The 18833-nt window shown below is 46.5% G+C and overlaps 1 protein-coding gene across 8 annotated transcripts in view; it reads right to left on the bottom strand.

The window, feature by feature from the left end:
* The window catches only part of PTPRF (protein tyrosine phosphatase receptor type F), a 597274-nt gene that overhangs the window by 244184 nt on the left and 334257 nt on the right, over positions 1 to 18833 (bottom strand). For all 8 annotated transcript variants that reach the window (XM_069227811.1, XM_069227807.1, XM_069227815.1 and 5 more), the window contains 2 exons: positions 11694 to 11839; positions 8831 to 8972 (listed from right to left, as the gene is read on the bottom strand). In XM_069227811.1, coding sequence (XP_069083912.1) covers positions 8831 to 8972; positions 11694 to 11839 — 288 coding nt within the window. The remainder of the gene's footprint in view (positions 1 to 8830; positions 8973 to 11693; positions 11840 to 18833) is intronic.

Raw genomic sequence — 18833 nt, 5'->3', positions numbered from 1 at the left:
ATCTGATGTACCCCAGTGTGCCACGTCACTAGCGCCTGAGCGGAGAGGGGTAAGGGCACAGGATAATCATACAGGCAAAAGCCAATGTACCCCAGTGCTTTCAATCATTAGGTGGGCTGGGGGGGCGAGCAGGACACTTACACATCTGAAATCAATCTCTAGCACCTGCAAATTCACCACATTAAATCGTAGGCTGCAGAAAATATGTTGTCAAAAACCATCCAAATAATGGAAAAGCAACACAATGACATGATGTGTCTATGAACATGACACTTGTCTGCAAAGTCAACAATGAAAAGCCACTAAAACTACTCACAAAAAGTTTGCCATTTCCTTGAAAAGACTATGGGGACCAACCTTTGACCAACAATGTACACAGGGGAACCAGAAGAGAGGCAACAGGGCACAGGTGATTATCACTGCTTGTGAAGCCTTCCATGTTCACCATATCTACAATCATGGCACCTCTGTGCAGAAATGCAAGGTACCAACCACAAGGACAAACCATGGCATTCCACAACAAATACATGTGAAGCAAACAACTATAAGCACAAGCAAACAAAACCAACTACAAAACACAAAAGCACAAGTAAGTACAAACACATAAGCCTTGACACACACACACATCCTACTATTAGAAATGGGCAGCCAAATAACAACCAAATCACCACACACAAGCAAAACCATGTAAACAACCAAACTGCAAGCAACCAACCAAATGCAAGCAACCTGGTAGTGGAAATTCCTTTTGGATTTCAGCCCTACAAGAGTTTGCTAGTATTGTAGAACTAGAGGAACACCCATTAGTAGAGTGAGCCTTTAAGTCTGGAAAATATCAGGAATTCAGGAATATACAATGATCTCTCTGGAGAAACTTCAGAACTCCTCAATCAATCCTAGGCCCTGGGCACAAGGAGAAGGTGAGGTGTTTAGAATCTGCCTCCTTTGGTGCATGGCAAGGGATCTGGATTCCGGGAGGTCGATGAGGTACTGGTAGCAAATGTTTTGGTAGAACTGTTTAAGAAAGTTATAAGTTGCCAAACAGTAAATTGTTCCAAGTCCGCTATAGCAGCAGGACATTCACTGTTGGATGGATTATCTAATGAAAGGTGTTCTGTGATTTGAGGAGTTATGAAAGGGGGTGAAAAGACCACCCTGGGATAGGTAGGGAAATAATTGGGATGCTGACTTAAATTGTAAATCATTTAAACAAAGTTTTTGCTCTCAAGGAGATAACTTGGAAGTTGGCTGCATCACTTTGTCTGGTATTACTCAAAGTGTGAGAGGCCTAGACTCAAGATAAGAACATATATTTTTTTTAATTTGGAAGAGGACCGAATCCATGTCTGACACAGTTTTTCACCCAGAATTTGAAGAACACTCTAAGTGCTGTGCAGTGAGATGTAAAAGAATCAGTGCAGGGTTCAAGAGAACTGAAGGGCATGTGTGGATCAAATGTTGATATATGGGAAGCCATTTGACCCAGTTTCAACAGCGACTATTTCGGGGCGGGTTAAAGCCCTTATGCATGGGGCTAGAGAGAATGTATCTATATTTGAAGCTCATTCTGTAAAGGGTGCTTAGCAAGAGGTAGACTGGAAGAGGTCATCCTCATGCTCTATAATACATGCAGTTAGCAACCATATATCTGTGTATAAATTAACTGAAAAAAAACCTTATCACCCCATTAAAAATGGAGAGTTTGAGGAATAATGCTAGCCTCACCTCTAATAAAGTCATGATTCTCTCTTCGCCCTGGATTTAAGAGTCTACATTTTATGGCAAGACAGAAGGCTAGCATTAAATGTTCAAACCATTTTAAAGCAAAGTCTGATATGTGCTTCAAAGGCTTAAAACAAAACTTTCCAGAAACTCCTGAAATTGATCAGCTGCATTTATCATTTCTTCCAATCTGCCTCCTGCACAAGGACTCAGTTTCTGTAGCACCCCTTACAAAATGTGCTTAGAACGCAGTTAAACTAACACCTGCTTCACATATTACAGTCGTAAGCCACCTTGAAATACCTGCTGAAGAAACAGGTCCAAATGGCCTCACATAGGAAATTAACACTTGAGCCACACCTGCTTGTTACTCAGGAAACCTGCTCTCATAGTCTTTCATGCATCTTATCACACATAACTGTGGATAATCCTCAAATTTAGGAAAAGAAGAACGGAATGCAACAGTGTTAGCCCTTTTCCAAATCTAAAAAAACACACCATTTGGTTGGAAGAAACCACAACTCACCTCTAGTGCTCTTACATCAGAGACCATCCTAATGGGCACCAGACAAAGCAATATGCCCAATTCTGGAAAAACTTACAAATTAGGCCAACATGCCATAAACTTTCTTATCTAGAACGTGGCGGTCTCAAATTGAATTCCCTTCACTACCATCCACTAGAGAATGGCCCACAGCTATAACTCGTCTATAGCAGTTTGCTATCCTAAAACTTAAACCTTTCCCAAATAAGTCATCCATGTCTGAGTTGTCCAAAAATGCGTCACTATAGCTATTTGACAGCTACGCCTTATCACGGGTGATAGCACTTGCTCCGTCACTGTGAACGGCAGGAATGCTTAGCTTTTCAACTCCTTGCAATTCTGATTGAATGCATCCTCTACCTTGGATCTGGGCGCCAACTGAAATACCTCACCATCTGAGAAGTCAAGTGGAAAGCAAACAAATCCACTTCCAACGGACCCCAAATCTCCTGAATTTTAAGGCATATCTCCTTTTTCCAGTTCGAATTGTTGAAATCCACCAGAGACGTGAATTCCAGTTTCGTTCCCTTGCACAAATACTGAGCCCTCAGGTTTATCTTGTGTTCCAGACAGAACTCCCACATCTCTTTCGCAACCTCTGATAGTTTCTTTGATCTGCTCCCACCCCCAGTTTGTTTATACAACCTACGACAGTCATTTTGTACATCCTCAATAACACTGAAGAACCTTAAACTTGCTTCTTGAAATCGTAAAATACCTTGCTGTCATTTCCAAGAAATTGATACACTTGTTCATCTTCAGTTTCTCAATTGACTCCCACTCTAGCAACATTGTGTCCCTTCCAAATTTGCTTGCATCGATGCCCAAACAAAATCTGGGGCTATGCCAAAAATCGCACACCCATTCCATGGCTCTAAATGTTCTACCCCCCATCCCTGCCCCCCCCCCCCCCATTTCAACTCCTTTCTCACTTCTTCTGTGACAAAAGACCCTTTGATAAACTTGAATTTTTTTGTAGAACCTGTAAGACCCTAATACAATGGGCCTGTCAATATTACCTTGGCTGAAGAGAACAAAGGGCCAATCACAAGAAATAATTCGAACTCACCTCCTTCAATTTCAGGATGTGAGTAAATCACTTCTCATTTTATCATAGTCACTTTGTTTTCTCCGGTAACAGAAGTTGAACCTTCACAGTGTCTTCCCTGAATCACAAAAACCCCAAATTCGGAGAAGGTACCAGAACTGATTTCCCCTGATTGTATCAGTCTATTCTTTATTAGGAGGGTTTTCAATTGATATAAGTGAATTGGTATGCAGTTATGAAAGGAGTGCATTTAAGGAGACCTCCCCAGTCTTAATACAATGCATTGTGCAATGCGAGTCTAATTTTGAAATTATTGAGGACTGACCAGTGAATATGTCTTTGTCTCTACAAATTGTGACTTGGAAACATACAACTTTACTCTGTTAAATTTCTTTTAAGAGAGTCTCTGATGTAAAAGTACTGGATTCAGATATTAAATTCTTCCAGCCTCGTGGAGTATATTTTGAAATATGGAAAAGAATAAAGACAATGTCTCAATCCGTTTGTTTATCCAAGTTTTAATGATTATCCCAAGTTGTGTGCTATTTGAAATGATATGAGCAAAGGATACTTGAAGATAGAGCTGATGGTGTGGGTAATTGTGGATTTAAGTAAAGCCTTTCAGGGTTGTTTCTTCAGCAAGTAGTGCTAGATGGGTGAAGTTGTAATGCAGATGACTGGAGTGGATTTGGGAGAATTTAAAACATTCTGTAAGAGATGCAATACCTAGTATGGTTTTTATGACTGGTGGCAGAGTGGAAGGCAGATTGGTCTAAAGTTGGAGTTTTTTGTATGTTTTATTTTAAATCTGTATACTATGTGTCACGTTTTGGTTTGAAAAAACTTTGAACATGCGTAATGCTAGCCTCCAGTCTTCCTAAAAAATGGTGATTCTCGAAGATTTTATTGACTGGAGATTTTTTTTTTTTTTTTTTTAAAGATTAGAAGGCTAGCATTTTCTCTCACGCCTCTCCCAGGGAATCTAGAATTGAAAGTTGAGAAGTCTATTCTGGTATGTTAAGTTATTAATAGTTACAAAAAGTTTTAAATGGAGCCTGAGCACACTGGGCTTTCTTAAGCTAACTTTATATTTTTGTGCTAGAACAAGAAAGTTACTTTTGTTATGGTGCATCCTTTTTTGACTGAGAAACAGACATCATCGCATCCATGAAGATCCAAGCATTTGCAGAAGCGTTAGCATAACCAGCTCTGTAGACGTACATGGAGTTGTGGTTTTATGAAGTAAAACTAGACACACCTGGGTTCAGGACTGGGCTAGAAACGAAGCTCAAAAATGCTCAAACCAGCCCGACATTGCAGGAGACAGAGCGGTATATGCTCCATAAGTTACCTGGACAATGTTCTTTTGATAAAGTCAGAGCGGAGGATAATTATGGGACAAGGTTAACTCTGCAGAGTTCGGGGTTCGTGGTGAATTTGAACAAGTCCGCTTTGGCTCCGTGTCACATTTTGGATACACTGAAGGGAAAGAAAGAAGATCAAACAAGAATGGTGTCATATGTTGAAATTACATGAAGTAACTTTAGGGACTTGGCTTAAATGATCTGTTTGTTATCTTCCTTGATTCAGACAATGTCCCTTGTCCCCTCCATTATAGGATCTGCAACTTACAGACTTATGCTTTAGGAAGAGGTTTACGGTACGGAGAGACAATAGCATTGTTGAAACAGGCAAAGGGAGAAATGGCATGGTGGCTACAGAATCTAGAAGCATGGGAGGGAATGGAAAAACAATATTTAGATGTAGTCTAGATTTTAATTTAGATTCAGATGAAACGTGGTAAATGATCTCCGCAGGAGAAGAGAGCACGTAAATGCTTTAGAGAGGGCAGGCGGTTACTTTGCAATTCACAGTTTCAAGGAGCAGGTTCAGAATTGTTTGGTTTATAGCGATTGAAGTTTAAAGAGAGAATATTTTCTGGAAATACAGAGAATGTGGGGTCCCATAAGAGGTGGAACTCTTGGCATCCAATTGACTCATCAATTGAGCAAATGTTTCAGGTGGAGGCTGGATCCGGGTACTCCAGCACTAAATCTTTAATAATCAAGTTTGGAAGGCCCAGAATTGTGATGATTTCCCTCCTTATTGCATCATCCTGAGATTGTTAATTCTGGTCAGATGGCAACAATGTTGCATGGTTTCGATCCATGATGGAGTTGCCAAAAGGAGCCATTTCTAATTCAAGCTCACAACTACTTTTGTTAGGCGAAGAGGGGAAAGAACACCTTGTTGGTGGAGTCCGGTGTGCTCAACTTTCTTGCTAGGAGGATATCTGGTGATCGGATGATTATAGACAGCTTGCAGGAGTGGCTGCGGAACTCCTCAATGAATCATCAGCACCATGTACCAGAAATAGATACAAGAGCACATGGAATGGCCGTGTGCTGATAAGTGGAGAGGGGTTTGTATCCTGGTAAAGCTGATGACGGTACGGTCAAAATAACTATCTTATAGAATCATTAAGTGTTATAGATCAGCTATTGCAGCAGCCCATTGTTTAATCAGAGGGATTTCAATTGGTAGGAGTGAAGGGGCAAGCTGAGCCATGAAAGGAGTGTGTTTAAGGAGACTTCCTCAATCTAGATTTAACCTATTGTTGTGATGAGAGACTCATTTTCAAATTGTTTGATTAGCCATTTATAAATAATAAATAAATCCAGGATTTGTAAAGCGCTGCAAATCACCCGTGAGGGTCTCAAGACGCTGAATTGTAGGCACCGGGAGATTAAGGACCAGATTTAGAACTCAGTGGTGTGGTTACTCCATCACTGCAGTGATGGATATCCCGCCCATCGAAATATAAATACCATTATGTCCCATGGGATTTATATTTTGGCAGATGGACTATCCATCACCGTTCTGAAGCAGTAACCCGTCCGTCGATAACTAAATCAGGCCCTAAGTGATTTGCCCCGAATCATAGGATGTTGAGCAGACGCCGGGGCTCGAACCTGGTTCCTCCAGCTTGGAAGTTACCAGCTCAGGCCGTTACACCACATCCTCCCCCTTAAATACCTCATTCGTAGGCAACGTGGTTCTGATGCACATCGACAATGTATCTGTTGTAACTAACACCAGTCGTTCATGTGGGAGCAGATCAAAGTGGTTTGGAAGCTTGGCAAGTGCTTTGTGGTACTTCTGTTTGGAATTCCCGGATTTTATTCCAGGGGGAATACTGGGCAGGAGCAGAACGTCAGGTTGCAGATTGGAATTCGAGAATGCAGAAACTTTAGCGATTGGAGGCTGAATCAGTGTTTCTTCAAAAGAAATGAGCAGGAATGGCGGCCAGGAGATTGGTTTGTGAACAGGTATACTAAATTTGGAGACCAGATCCAGAGACGTGGGTGGTGGATTCTTTCCAACAGATTTAGCGATTTTGGAGAGGTTACGTGTTCCCTCCATTTGCAGAGAGTTTTAACTACGATGAGAAGAAAAAGCATCAAATAATTCTGGTGACTCGTTTTTGAACATCGCGACCTTGGCTCTCAGGAAAGCTGAAACGGGCAATAAAAGAACCTTTTTTTTCATTCCAGTAAAACAGGCCCACACCGGGAGACACTCCATTGGCTTTGTCAGGAGTGTTGAACCTTCTTGTTTGGAAGTTGGATCATCTGGCCCATGTCCAGGTCTTCCAGGGAGGGTCAGGATCCCCTTGCTGAATCTTGGGGTCCTGGAATGAGGAAGAGACACAAGGCATTGGGAGAACCTGCAGTAGTTGGTGCAGGTCAAAGGATATGGAGCCCGTAGAGGCTCCTGTAGTCAAAGTGCCAAATTTCTTATCCGAGTTATTTGAGAAACATTATACAATACATGTCTGTCTCATTCCGCCGGGTCGGTGGTACATTAAAGACCATTGTAGGCTAATGCAAGACAATGCCACCCGCAAGGTCAGCAGAGGAATGCAGACTGCAACATATGTCCTCAAAAATAGCCTTTGTCATTTTACCAAGGGCTCTGAGTGTCTTCGCTGGAGGAGGTTTTGATCACCAATGAAAAGGGCGAGTCTTTTGAAAACAAATTCAGAACAGCGAAGAGGGTCTGAAGGGAGGGGTAAAACATGTCACAGGGGGTACTAAAGGTCGACACTATATCCCTCTTTATATAAACTTCTTTAAGGTCGTTCTAGAATTTCCTATGAGTATCACATTTTAGTTTGTCCTGGTGTGTGACATCACAGTGGGCTATTTCCATCTGCACTAGGAATTGCTATGTTCTTCGGCAGTAACATGCTCTGTCATCCCATGCTCAGAGTCTTGGTCGTGCTACATCAGAATCCCTGGCACAGGGAAGATCGGAATCCCTGTCTGACACCTTCATTTTGAAAACCTCTGCATTAGGAGCTTGCACACCTAGAACCTTCAGGTATGAGATTCCATGTCACCAGCTTGCACACCTAGAATCTTCATGTATGTGAGATTCCATGTCACCAGCTTGAACACCGAGAATCTTCATGTATGTGAGATTCCATGTCACCAGCTTGAACACCTAGAATATTCGTGTGAGATTCCATGTCACCAGCTTGCACACCTAGAATCTTCATGTATGTGAGATTCCATGTCACAAGCTTGCACACCTAGAATCTTCATGTATGTGAGATTCCATGTCACCAGCTTGAACACCTAGAATATTCGTGTGAGATTCTATGTCACCAGCTTGAACACCTAGAATATTCGTGTGAGATTCCATGTCACCAGCTTGCACACCTAGAATCTTCATGTATGTGAGATTCCATGTCACCAGCTTGGACACCTAGATTCTTACTGTATGTGAGATTCCATGTCACCAGCTTGCACACCGAGAATCTTCATGTATGTGAGATTCCATGTCACCAGCTTGAACACCTAGAATATTCGTGTGAGATTCCATGTCACCAGCTTGCACACCTAGAATCTTCATGTATGTGAGATTCCATGTCACCAGCTTGAACACCTAGAATATTCATATGAGATTCCATGTCACCAGCTTGGACACCTAGATTCTTCCTGTATGTGAGATTCCATGTAACCATCTTGCAAACCTAAAATCTTTAGGTATGTGAGATTCCATTTTATTGGTTTGCAAACATAGGTCTTTCATGTTGCATGCCTCCATCCTCCATGCCTAATACATTCATGTTGCAATCCTGCACAACTAGCACCTTCATGAGGCATCACGCAGTGCTACAGTCACACTCAACACTCACATAAAACGACTTCATGTTACAAACTTGTGAACGCAGCGCCTTAAAGCTGCCAGTCTCCACCCCTGTTGCACCCACATCATGGCTTCCACATTATAAGAATGCATGCCGGGAACCTTTCAGTGACAGCCCACCACATCACGTACCTTTATATTGCACCGTTACATGGGACAAGCCTCTACACTTAGCACCCAACATTACATGTGCCTACGTACCCAGTCTCCACACGATACGTCTTCCCACAATCCATATCTGAACCACATTGTTGCCCCCACAGGACACATGTGGCCCTCACAGTCACGAGGGCTGCTCTTACCTTCCAGGACGGTCAGCTTGGCGTTGCTGTTGATTTCACCCACGCTGTTGGTGGCCGTGCACTCGTAGATCGCCTCGTCCCGATGCACGCGGAGTGGCTGTATCCGTAGAACCGATCCGGAACCATCATCAAACTCTATCACCTGAAGGAGCGATGGGGAAGAGGGAAGCATTCAACAGAGGCCAAACACGAAAGGTGAAACCACAAAGTGTGCATGGGGTTGGGATTCAGTCTGCGAGTTCTCGCCTCAAAGGACATGAACTTTGCTGGGTTCTTGATGCTATAATCACAAATTACCCAAAAAACGAGTGAAATGCAATTAAATATTCTATTGTGTTCCCACAATGTGGAAATTAACCTTAACTAGTCACAAAGCCATTCTCTCCCGTACCCTGAATTATCTAGCTCAAAAATGGATTGTTTCAGAGGGGGGATTCCGAAGCTCTGATTCACTTCTAGAACTTTCTGCCTTGAGGAAACCAAGAACCCTAGGTCTATGGATCTCAGGGAGGGGCGTAGCTTGGCCCGGAAGGGTGGTGGAGGGTGTGAGCTTGATTTTCTAACAACCACGCTGGCATAAGTGACCAAGGGGCAGTAGAAAGGGGGACGAATGTGGATTGGTATGGGTACTACGTGAGAGGAAAAAAAAACAATATGTTCTAAAATAATCAACATTTTTGAAGGATTTCAAAGCAGAGAGGGAGGGAGCGTTGTGCGGTTTTTGTCTGTGTTTATGTAAATATTCCTGGTGAAATTAGACAGACACCTGCCCATACCCGACTGAAACACTTGTACCCAACTATTTACCAGAAGATACATGCATTGGGGGAAGGGGTGGATCAACACCCCAAACACCCCTCTGAAGCTACGCCCCTGATCTCAGGGCATGTTTCCAAGACATGGCCCGCCAACTCTCCCCAGCCCCTTTCTCCCAACAAAGCTGAACAACTATTTCTTTGACACATTTATAAAAGACTTAAAATACTTTCTTTTCCACTGACATTTGAAAGAATGCCCTTTGGCATTCTCCTGTGGCTTTTGTACAAACAGTGCGGCACAAAAAGTATATTTTAGACACACAATTTCAGGTACACTGCAATCAGCATATTATTGTATTAGTATACCATCTGTGTTTTTAATTGCAATTAAATTGAAACCTCTTTCTCATATTCAGTCTGCACACTTATTCCCTTGTTGCTAATAGTTCTCGGTGTTTCTATCTTTTTATCGTGTTCCGAAGTTCTGGAAGCCTTGGGTCTAGTATGCACTAACTTAGAAAACTGCAAAAATAAACCAAAATAAGTGAACCTAGAGGAGGCACCCTGTCTCTCCCTGTTCTATAAAGGGTGAGGAGCCTGGGACTCAGTTAAGATGGATGCCGGGGGTCACCTGTGTCACGCGAGCCTGAACAATACGGCTCTTTTCTGCCTGGGCCCAGTGACAGGCAGACCATGGTGCAGTGGCCGCGTCTGTGGCACAATCGGGGTTTGTGGCACCATCGGGGCCGTGCCATCTTCAGGAAGAACCTCAAGACGTGGCTCTTCGGATGAGGCTCCTCCTCCCTCCCCCCAGGGCCTTGAGACCCTCACGGGTAACCGTGCTTTATAAATACTGATTGATTGATTGCCAGTGAAGTGTTTCTTGATGGTACAATATTTTGGCCAAGTCATCCCCCTCCTCTGTCGCTCCCCTCTGCACCCTCTTCTCATCGCTCCTGTTTCTTCTTTCTCACCGGCATTAGATGCCTCAGGTTAGCTACCCATAATGCTTTGCTGATTCATTCATTAAGAATTAAGCATGCCATTCTCCAGGCTTCTGCACTCTCTCTCCTGCCCCCCTAGGGTAATTCTATTTTTTACTTTAAGAGGTGCCCTTAGGGCAGAACTTCCCAGCAAAGCAAAATTACAACTTTTCAACCCTTTTCACAATACTTCAGGGACCTGTTTTTTAATCTTTGACCATAATATTTGAGGACTAGAGTTTGAATAGGAAATAAGTCTTCTAGACGAATACTTTGGGAACTTTTAAAAAGTACGACCCACTTTTTAGTACAAACTTTTGTGACCCACCTACCTTAAGTAAAGCATTGTATGGTAGTCCAGTGTCTTTTACAGACAGCATATATTTCATCGAAATGGGCACTAAACATGTGCAAAGTTTTAGTGACAAAACTATATAGCACACAAATGATAATGAGTGGTAATTGGGTTTCAGTGAACAGTTATAACGTGTGCATCACCAAAAAAAAAGTGTCTTGATTCTTCTGATCCTTCACACTTTGGACTTACAAAAATGTGCTTCACTTTTGGTTTCCTAACGGCTGAATGTGTACGGTTCATTCACAGCTATTTACATGACATCCTACAACCTTTCCTTTCACATTCCCTGTAGCCCAGTAAGACTATCACATAATTCCCTTTCCCTTTCTTTCTCAGGCTGTAAAGAGAGAGACGTTTGTAAATATGAGTCCCCATGTGAAAAGCATAAGCAGCAGAAGACACAGCCTGACATGTGACCTCTGGCTTAGAAGTGCAGCAAACGTGACAAGATAAATACAGAACTTGAAGGCATCTTTATTTAATTCCTGTACTTTTGTGACCTACAAAAAAAATGGACTCAACCCACAGCTTGGGAAACACTATTCTAGACTATTTTCTGGAAAGTCATCGTTTCCCTATGCATTTTAGGACCAGAAACATGACAGTATGTTTGCTTTCCCAGTGTTTTTAAAACCCTCTGCTGCCTCTGGTGTTGTGATGTGGCATGAGGGTGGCCTGAGGAGGAGCAAAAAGCAACCAAAGTAGTGTAACAACTTGGCATGCAAGTAGGGCACCGCTACCCTCCTCCCAGCACTACAACTGACCTCAAAGCGCTGCGAGCTGACTTTCTTCCCCTTCTTCATCCAGGTGATGCGTGGCTTGGGGTCACCCGTTGCCTGGCACACGAATGAGGCCACACCCCCCGAAATACCAATCTGGTCATCTGGCTTCCTCATGAAGCTTGGCTCACCTAGAAGAGAGCAAACACAGGGCATTAATGAGATAACATATGACTTGTGCACCCCACCACAGCAGCTTATCACAGCATCTCTCTTCATGAGACCTCGCGTGGAGCTAAGGTACCACATGGATACCGGGAGGTGGGACCAGATATTGTGAAGATATTTTCAGGACACAGGAAGAGACTAGAAACATCAAAGGACTTGAGACGAGGTCAGTAAACATCCTAATCATGGCCAGTGAATTTGCTGAGGAGGCATCTCAAGAAAGTTGGACACAGAATGGGGTGAGGCTACATCTGCGGTAACAAGGACATGGGATTTCTGCAGCACGAGTCTTACAAGAGGGGCACAAGGTCTAAGGTACCTCTCAGGGCAGCATAACACAGGATGGGCCAAAGACAGTTCTGAAAACGCAGGATGAAATGTGGATACACTCACAGGGCATGGGATGAAGCCAGGATACATGTAAGCGATGGTGACTTCTCTGGATAGGGGATGTGACACGGACCGGTGTTCGGCACAGACTAGAACAGGATTTATCTCAGTACCCAGTACCCAGGACATAAAAATTTCCTTCTTCAGGGCCCAGGTAGGGACAAGGATACATTTCATAAAATGAGAACACAGTATAGATCTAAGGTACATATGTCATGGCCACACAGAATGGGACTAAGACACGTAGCAGTACATGGCGGTATAGGATTAGGGTACATCTCAGAATATGGGGGGTAGAGAGTGAAACATTTCAAGTCTTGAGAATAGAGAGAATGGGACCAAGGTACATTTTAGGACCAGGAAAGATCTCAAGACAAAGAATGGAACTTCATGACAAGGACTTGGAAAGGGATGAAGGTACATCTCAGGACGATGGTACAGTATGGGACCAAGAAAGATCTCAAAGCATGGAATGGAACTTCATGACCGCGCATGGAATGGGACCGGGTACATAGTAGGACCAGGAAACATCTCAGGGTATGGAATGGAACTCCGACCCATTATAGGGACATGAAATGGAAACAGGGGCGTCTTAGGATCAGGAAAGATCCCCAGGCATGGAATGGAACTCTGGTCAATGACGGGCACATGGAATGGGACAAGGGTACATCTTGGGGCTACAGGAAAGATCTCAAGGTATAGAATGGAACTCAGATGCATGACAGGAACATGGTATGGGGCCAGGGTACATCTTGGGGCTCATGGCTACAGGATCAGGCCAGGAAAGATCTCAAGGCATGGACCAGAACTCCTGTACATGTCGGGCACATGAAATGGGACCAGAGTACAACTCAGGACAAGGGCACTGGATGGGACAGGGGCGCATCCGAAGATTCAGGGGTATGGAGCAGGACATGGATACATTTCACGACTGAGGGACAGGATGAAGACTCATCAGACGAGGTCTACTGACCAGATTACACAGTGATGCAGATGGAGAATGCGCTTAACAGGTACAGCAAATGCAGGGGGAGGTTATGGATGTGCCAGCCGATTGTGATAGGACCAACAACTCTGCTTATAATGGAGATCGTCAACAGTCGTACCCTGATTTTATGGCAAAATATTTTTCTTCTTAAGGTATCTTCATGTGTGCAGGATATCTATGGCTCTCACGCAAGGCACATACACATGGCCCTTAGCTCGGACCCTCACGTGCAGGATATACACATGGGGTCCAACCACAGTGTGCCTCTGGTCCCCAGGCACAGTATACACACACGGCTCCTACTCTGCAGTGCGTCTCTGGCTCTCACGTGCAGAACATACATGTGGTTCTGACTCTGCAGGGCATCTCCGGGCACATACATAAGCCCTGGTGCGCATGTGCGGCCTTCATAGGCAACACATACACTGTGTTTCTGTTCCACAGCCCTTCCATGACCTAAAACAGAACTCCACCTTTACAACCAATATCTGGACCGCAATCACAGCGCACTCATATGGATGGCATCACAGCGCTATAGAGTGACATTGACAAGTGGTGACAAGTCAATGAACGGGGGCTGCTTGGCCAGACGATAAACAGGCCAACCTTTCCAAATCTTTCCAGGTCATGGACATCCTCTGTGCAATATGGTGACTACTCGTCTTGTTTTGCACAAGACCACCTGGGCTTCGAGCCCACCTGGTAACCACTGAGACTGAAAGCCAGTATAGATCTCTCCAAGTGCTGATGACTAGGGCACGACAGCCAGACCCAGCAGCATCGAGGCACTTCCAGGAGCTTGTGACACAGCGTGGGCCTGGGCTGAGAAGTCAGTGTCCAGTTACATAATGGAGGTAGTAGTGGATGGAGGCTATTAATTAGTGGCTGGAGCTCTGTGAGGTGACTCATGGGTTCCAGCGTTTATGGCTGGAGCTCAGGCAGTGGGTTCCATGGGTTGGAGCTCAGGCAGGGGTACCTGGGGTGGGTGCTCAGGCAGTAGTGGCTAGAGTGCAGGCAGTGGGCAGTAGGTGCTGAAGCCCAGACAACGGTGGCTGGCGCTCAGGCTGTGGTGAAGGGAGCTCAGACAGGGATGGCTGGAGCTGAGGGTATGGGCAGTGGTGGCTGGAGCTCAGGAAATGGTGGATGGAGCTCAGACAGGGGTCGTTGGAGCTCAGGCAGGGGTGGCTGGAGCTCAGGCTGTGGGCTCTGGAGTCTGGAGCTCAGGCAGGGGCGGCTGGAGCTCGGGCAATGATGGCTGGAGCTCAGGCCATGGGCAGTGGTGGCTTGAGCTCAGACATGGGTGGTTGGATCTCAGGCAGTGGGCTCTGGAGGCTGGAGCTCAGGCCATGAGCAGTGGTGGCTGAAGCTCAGGTAGAAGTTGTTGGAGCTCAGGCAGTGGTGATGAGCTCAGGCAGCAGGTGGCTGGAGCTCAGGCAGGAATGGCTGGAGCGCAAGCCATGGGCAGCGGGGGCTGAAGCTCAGGCAGAAGTTGTTAGAGCTCAGGCAGTAATGATGAGCTCAGGCAGCAGGTGGCTGGAGCTCAAGCAGTGGTGACAAGCTCAGGCAGGGTGGCTGGAGCCCAGGCAGTGCTAGCATGAGCTCAGGCCATGGGCAGTAGTGGCTGGAGCTCAGGCAGGAGTCGGAGCTCAGGAGGGGTGACTGGAGCTCAGGCCGTGGGCAGTGGTGGCTGGAGCTCAGGTTGAGTGGCTGGAGTTCAGGCAGTTTTGGGAGGATAGTATCAATTAGAGAGGAAATACACAACACCTGCAGTATGAACCCCCCCTCCCAATACGACTCCAGATAGAGGGGTTCAATTTGTGCCTACAAGAGTACCCTCGGTCTACAAATCTGCCCCCATCCCAGCCAGGTACCCAGCTTTTACAGCCTCGTTGAACACAGCTGGAGGCCTCACAGTAACCAGGCACTTCCTTGGTGTGGCGCTATATAACATTAGAAAATAAAAATTTCTGTCATTTTTAGGTTGAGCGCACAAGTGCTTTGACCTGTTGTAATGTATCTGTTGGCTTTTTACCGGGACCACCGCACACCTTTCATTATCACTTGTTCATGGGCTTGCCTTTCAAAAATCCTCTATCATCACTGGTAAATGCTTTACGTTTGTCCCTCCTTGGTGGAGGTTTCGTTACCGCCTTGCAGACTGACCCTGTTGCATGGATAATTGCACGTTTGCTGATACGTTTGACTGCGAGCGAACTTCTTTTTGTGTCTCTCCTACGCGCTCCTGGTGGCCGTGGCGCTTTAAATGGGCTCACTTACGTCAACTGTTTTACTTTTCATTTTGAGTTTATATGGCAAGAATAGTCCAGATAGGAATTTACAACACTAATAGATCTAACTCGAGCAAACGCGAGACCCATTGCATTGCAAATGCTTGTTTTAAATCTGATTTACCACATGGCTGACACTCCTGATGCGGAATGCAACGTCAGTAGATGAAAGGGGCATTATACGGAGGTGACAGCCCGGGTGCCAGGGTTTGCCACCACGGCACTCATGCGATGCCAGCCTGGCACAGCCCCTGGCATCCACGGACCACCTCGCTGCGCGGCCCGCAGTCCGCTGCCAGCTCATCTGTATTCCGGTGCCACCATCGCCCGCCTCTCTCCCCGGGAATGCGGCACCTGTGACCGCCGACCGCGGTGCCCGCCGCTCAGCCCAGTGTTTTCTGTGAATGGCACCCAGGATTTAATGGGCACTGCTCACCGAGCCACCGGAAAACACGGCTCTCCACGCCGAGTCCAATTCCACCCGAGTGGCAGGCGCGCCTGCGGGCATCTGTAGAGGGCACGGAGGTGGTAGCCGGGCACACAGAAGAGGCGCGCACAGGCCCAGGGAAATGTAGGGACATTCTATGTATTTTATGTATTTCAGCCACTGTGCACATGCAGCCTTCACATGACAGGCGAGCCCAGTGGCTTGTGAGGCCCTGCGCTAACGCGACAGACATCAATAAAGAATAGTTTGGACCAGGGGTGTGGGGTATTACAGGTTCCCCCACATTCAAAGCACCCACGCTGCAAATATCTGGTCTTCAAATGCCAGAAAGATGCTAATCCGTCAGCAGGCAGGGGGGGCCTGGGGGAGGGGCTAAGGTGACCTAGAGTCCCTGATTTGCCGGGACCGTCCCGGTTTCTGGGTAAATTTGCCCGGGAGATTTCGGTAAATTTGGCTCATGCCTGATTTTTAGAAGGTGCCGACTGAAGACAACGAGATGCCCTTTTAGGTGTCCTAAAGCCGGCTAGTCACCAGCTGTTATAAGTAAGCTATTTAATTAACAGGTATGACGCTGGCCCCAAAATGCCACTTCTGTGTTCCTATGATGACCAGCGATGACATTCCGCAGTGGTCCCTTGATGTAACATTGCAGTCCTTCTTCTATTTTTGGAAAATGTCCCGGTTTTTGGTCTTTAAAGTCTGGTCGCCCTAGAAGGGGCTACCGGTAGCCGCACTCTGGTGTGATGCTCGGAAATTGCGTTTCTCTGCATCGCAATGCGCGGAGCCTGCCCGCACAATCTGGGCACCGGGTTCATTTACTGGGTCCGATCCCTGGCCCACTAGCCACCCAGCTGGCAGCATTATCGCTCCCTCTCGGCCCCCGTCTTCATTCGTGTGTTTCGAGGACTAGCGCTGGAAAAGAAATAGTCGCCTCGAGGCGCTCTGACTGTGCTGAACACCCCCACTGACCGATCGCGATGGTTTCGGGAAATAACTAATTTGCCACAAAGCTTACTAAAGAGGGGGAGGGTTAGGGGGGGTAGAGTCCCCTCTATAACGAGTCCCTGGTTGCACTTAGCAGGTAGTGAGGTCAGCGGAAGATGGTGGGAGGTGCATTTTTATGTTTTCTAAAGCAGGGATTGTTAGCAGGTGTTATCAGAAAGCAATTTAATTAAAATGCATTAGATTGGCTGTAAAAAATGCATTTTATTTATGTTCTTGGTTGGTCTTCTCTAATTCTATGCCGGTTCTGTGCTCTCGGTAAAATTGTAGTCCTTTTTCTATTTTTGCGAAATGTCCCGGTTTTTGGTTTTCAAATTTCAAAGCCTAACCATTTGTCAATCTTCACTCTTTTCATCGTGGCCCCGCCCCTCCGCAGGCCGTGTTTCCGGTTTATCTTGTATAGTAGCCCCCTCTTAGCGTCACGACTGTATCTCCGCTCGTGCCAGGCTCTGGCACCCCATTTTCCGTTCTACACCAGTGACGTCCTCGCAGAAAACCTTATGTCTCGCTCGCGCTGGCTCCGCAGCATTCCCGCCTTCTGTGCCAGCTGGGCACTCAAATAGTTGGCAACTGACACGCTTTCTATGCAAGCTGGGCACCGCCAGCATCTGCTCCTGCTCGTTCCAATAGCAACTGGGTTCTGTCTGTGCCCTCCTCATCCCGTGCCACCTGCGCAGGGATTACTCATGCCCGTTAGAGTGGTAGCGAGACACTCGTGCCTGTGTGTGGTTTAACCGATGGCAGGTGGGCACGGGTTTCTCATGCCCATTATTGTGGTAGGGGGACACTCCTGGTTGCCTCGCCCAGTGCCAGCTAGGCACTGACTGGTGATGCCCGTCACTGTGGTAGCCAGACACTCCTGTCTGTGTATGCTTCAACTGATGCCAGCGGGGCACCGACTGTTGATTCCAGTTACTGTGGTAGGGAAACATTCCTGCCTGTGTCGGTTTTAACAAATGCCAGCTGGGCACCGAATGCTCCTGCTTGTAATTGTGGTAGGGGGGCACTGCTGCATTGCTCATCCGGTGACAGCTGGACACGGACTGCGATGCCCGTTACGGTGGTAGTGAGACACTCCTGCCCTGCCTGTGCACGCCTTACGCCGTGCCAGCTGGGCACTCGGGGTTCACGCCCACTCTTGCGTCTCCTGCTTTCACATTCTACTGTTCCCAGTTATCTTTCCTCCGCCCTGGTCGATTCTCTCAATTTTCATTTGAGTTCTGATTCTTGCGCTGGCACCTGTGCCCGCTCGGATCTCTCCCCCTCGGTGCCCGAGGCTGGCATGTCTCCTCTCCTTGGACACTGTCTCCAGCTCGATGCCGCCATGTGCAGTGTCACTCTTTTCATCCTGAGGTCTGACAGACGTCCAGACTCCCTCCAGTCTGCATTTTGAGAGGGAGAGTACCGGCATATCTCAAGAAAAACGTAATACTTTTAATTGGAGAGTACCGGCACTTCTCAGAAACAAGCAGGTACTCTGGTATAGAGTACCTGCACTTCTATTTTTCCATTTAAAGCACTGGGTCAGACACCAGGATCCCGGCTCCATCTAGACCAGTAAAGTGCATGACCTGCTCCACCAGGCTACACGTAGTGCCTCGAAGCAGTCGCCCCAGTGGCACTCTTCCATGGATCTCAGGGATCGGGAATTGTGGGGCTCAAGGGCCAATGCTCCGCGGATCCAGGCGCTGGGCCAAGGATGCTCTCCTGCAGAAATGGTCCCAGAGAAGGGGGTTGGAATTTCACTGGAGTGGAAGGGTCAGGGCCCGAAGGTGTTGGGGGGGCTGGTGCTGTGGGTTTGCGGAGACCCCAGCACCATCTTGACTCTCCAAGTAAGGGGA

Source organism: Pleurodeles waltl, chromosome 4_1, assembly GCF_031143425.1.
Source record: "Pleurodeles waltl isolate 20211129_DDA chromosome 4_1, aPleWal1.hap1.20221129, whole genome shotgun sequence".
Classification (NCBI taxonomy): Eukaryota; Metazoa; Chordata; class Amphibia; order Caudata; family Salamandridae; genus Pleurodeles; species Pleurodeles waltl.
The sequence above is the reverse complement of the archived record's forward strand: the minus strand, read 5'-3'. Positions and strand labels throughout refer to the sequence as shown.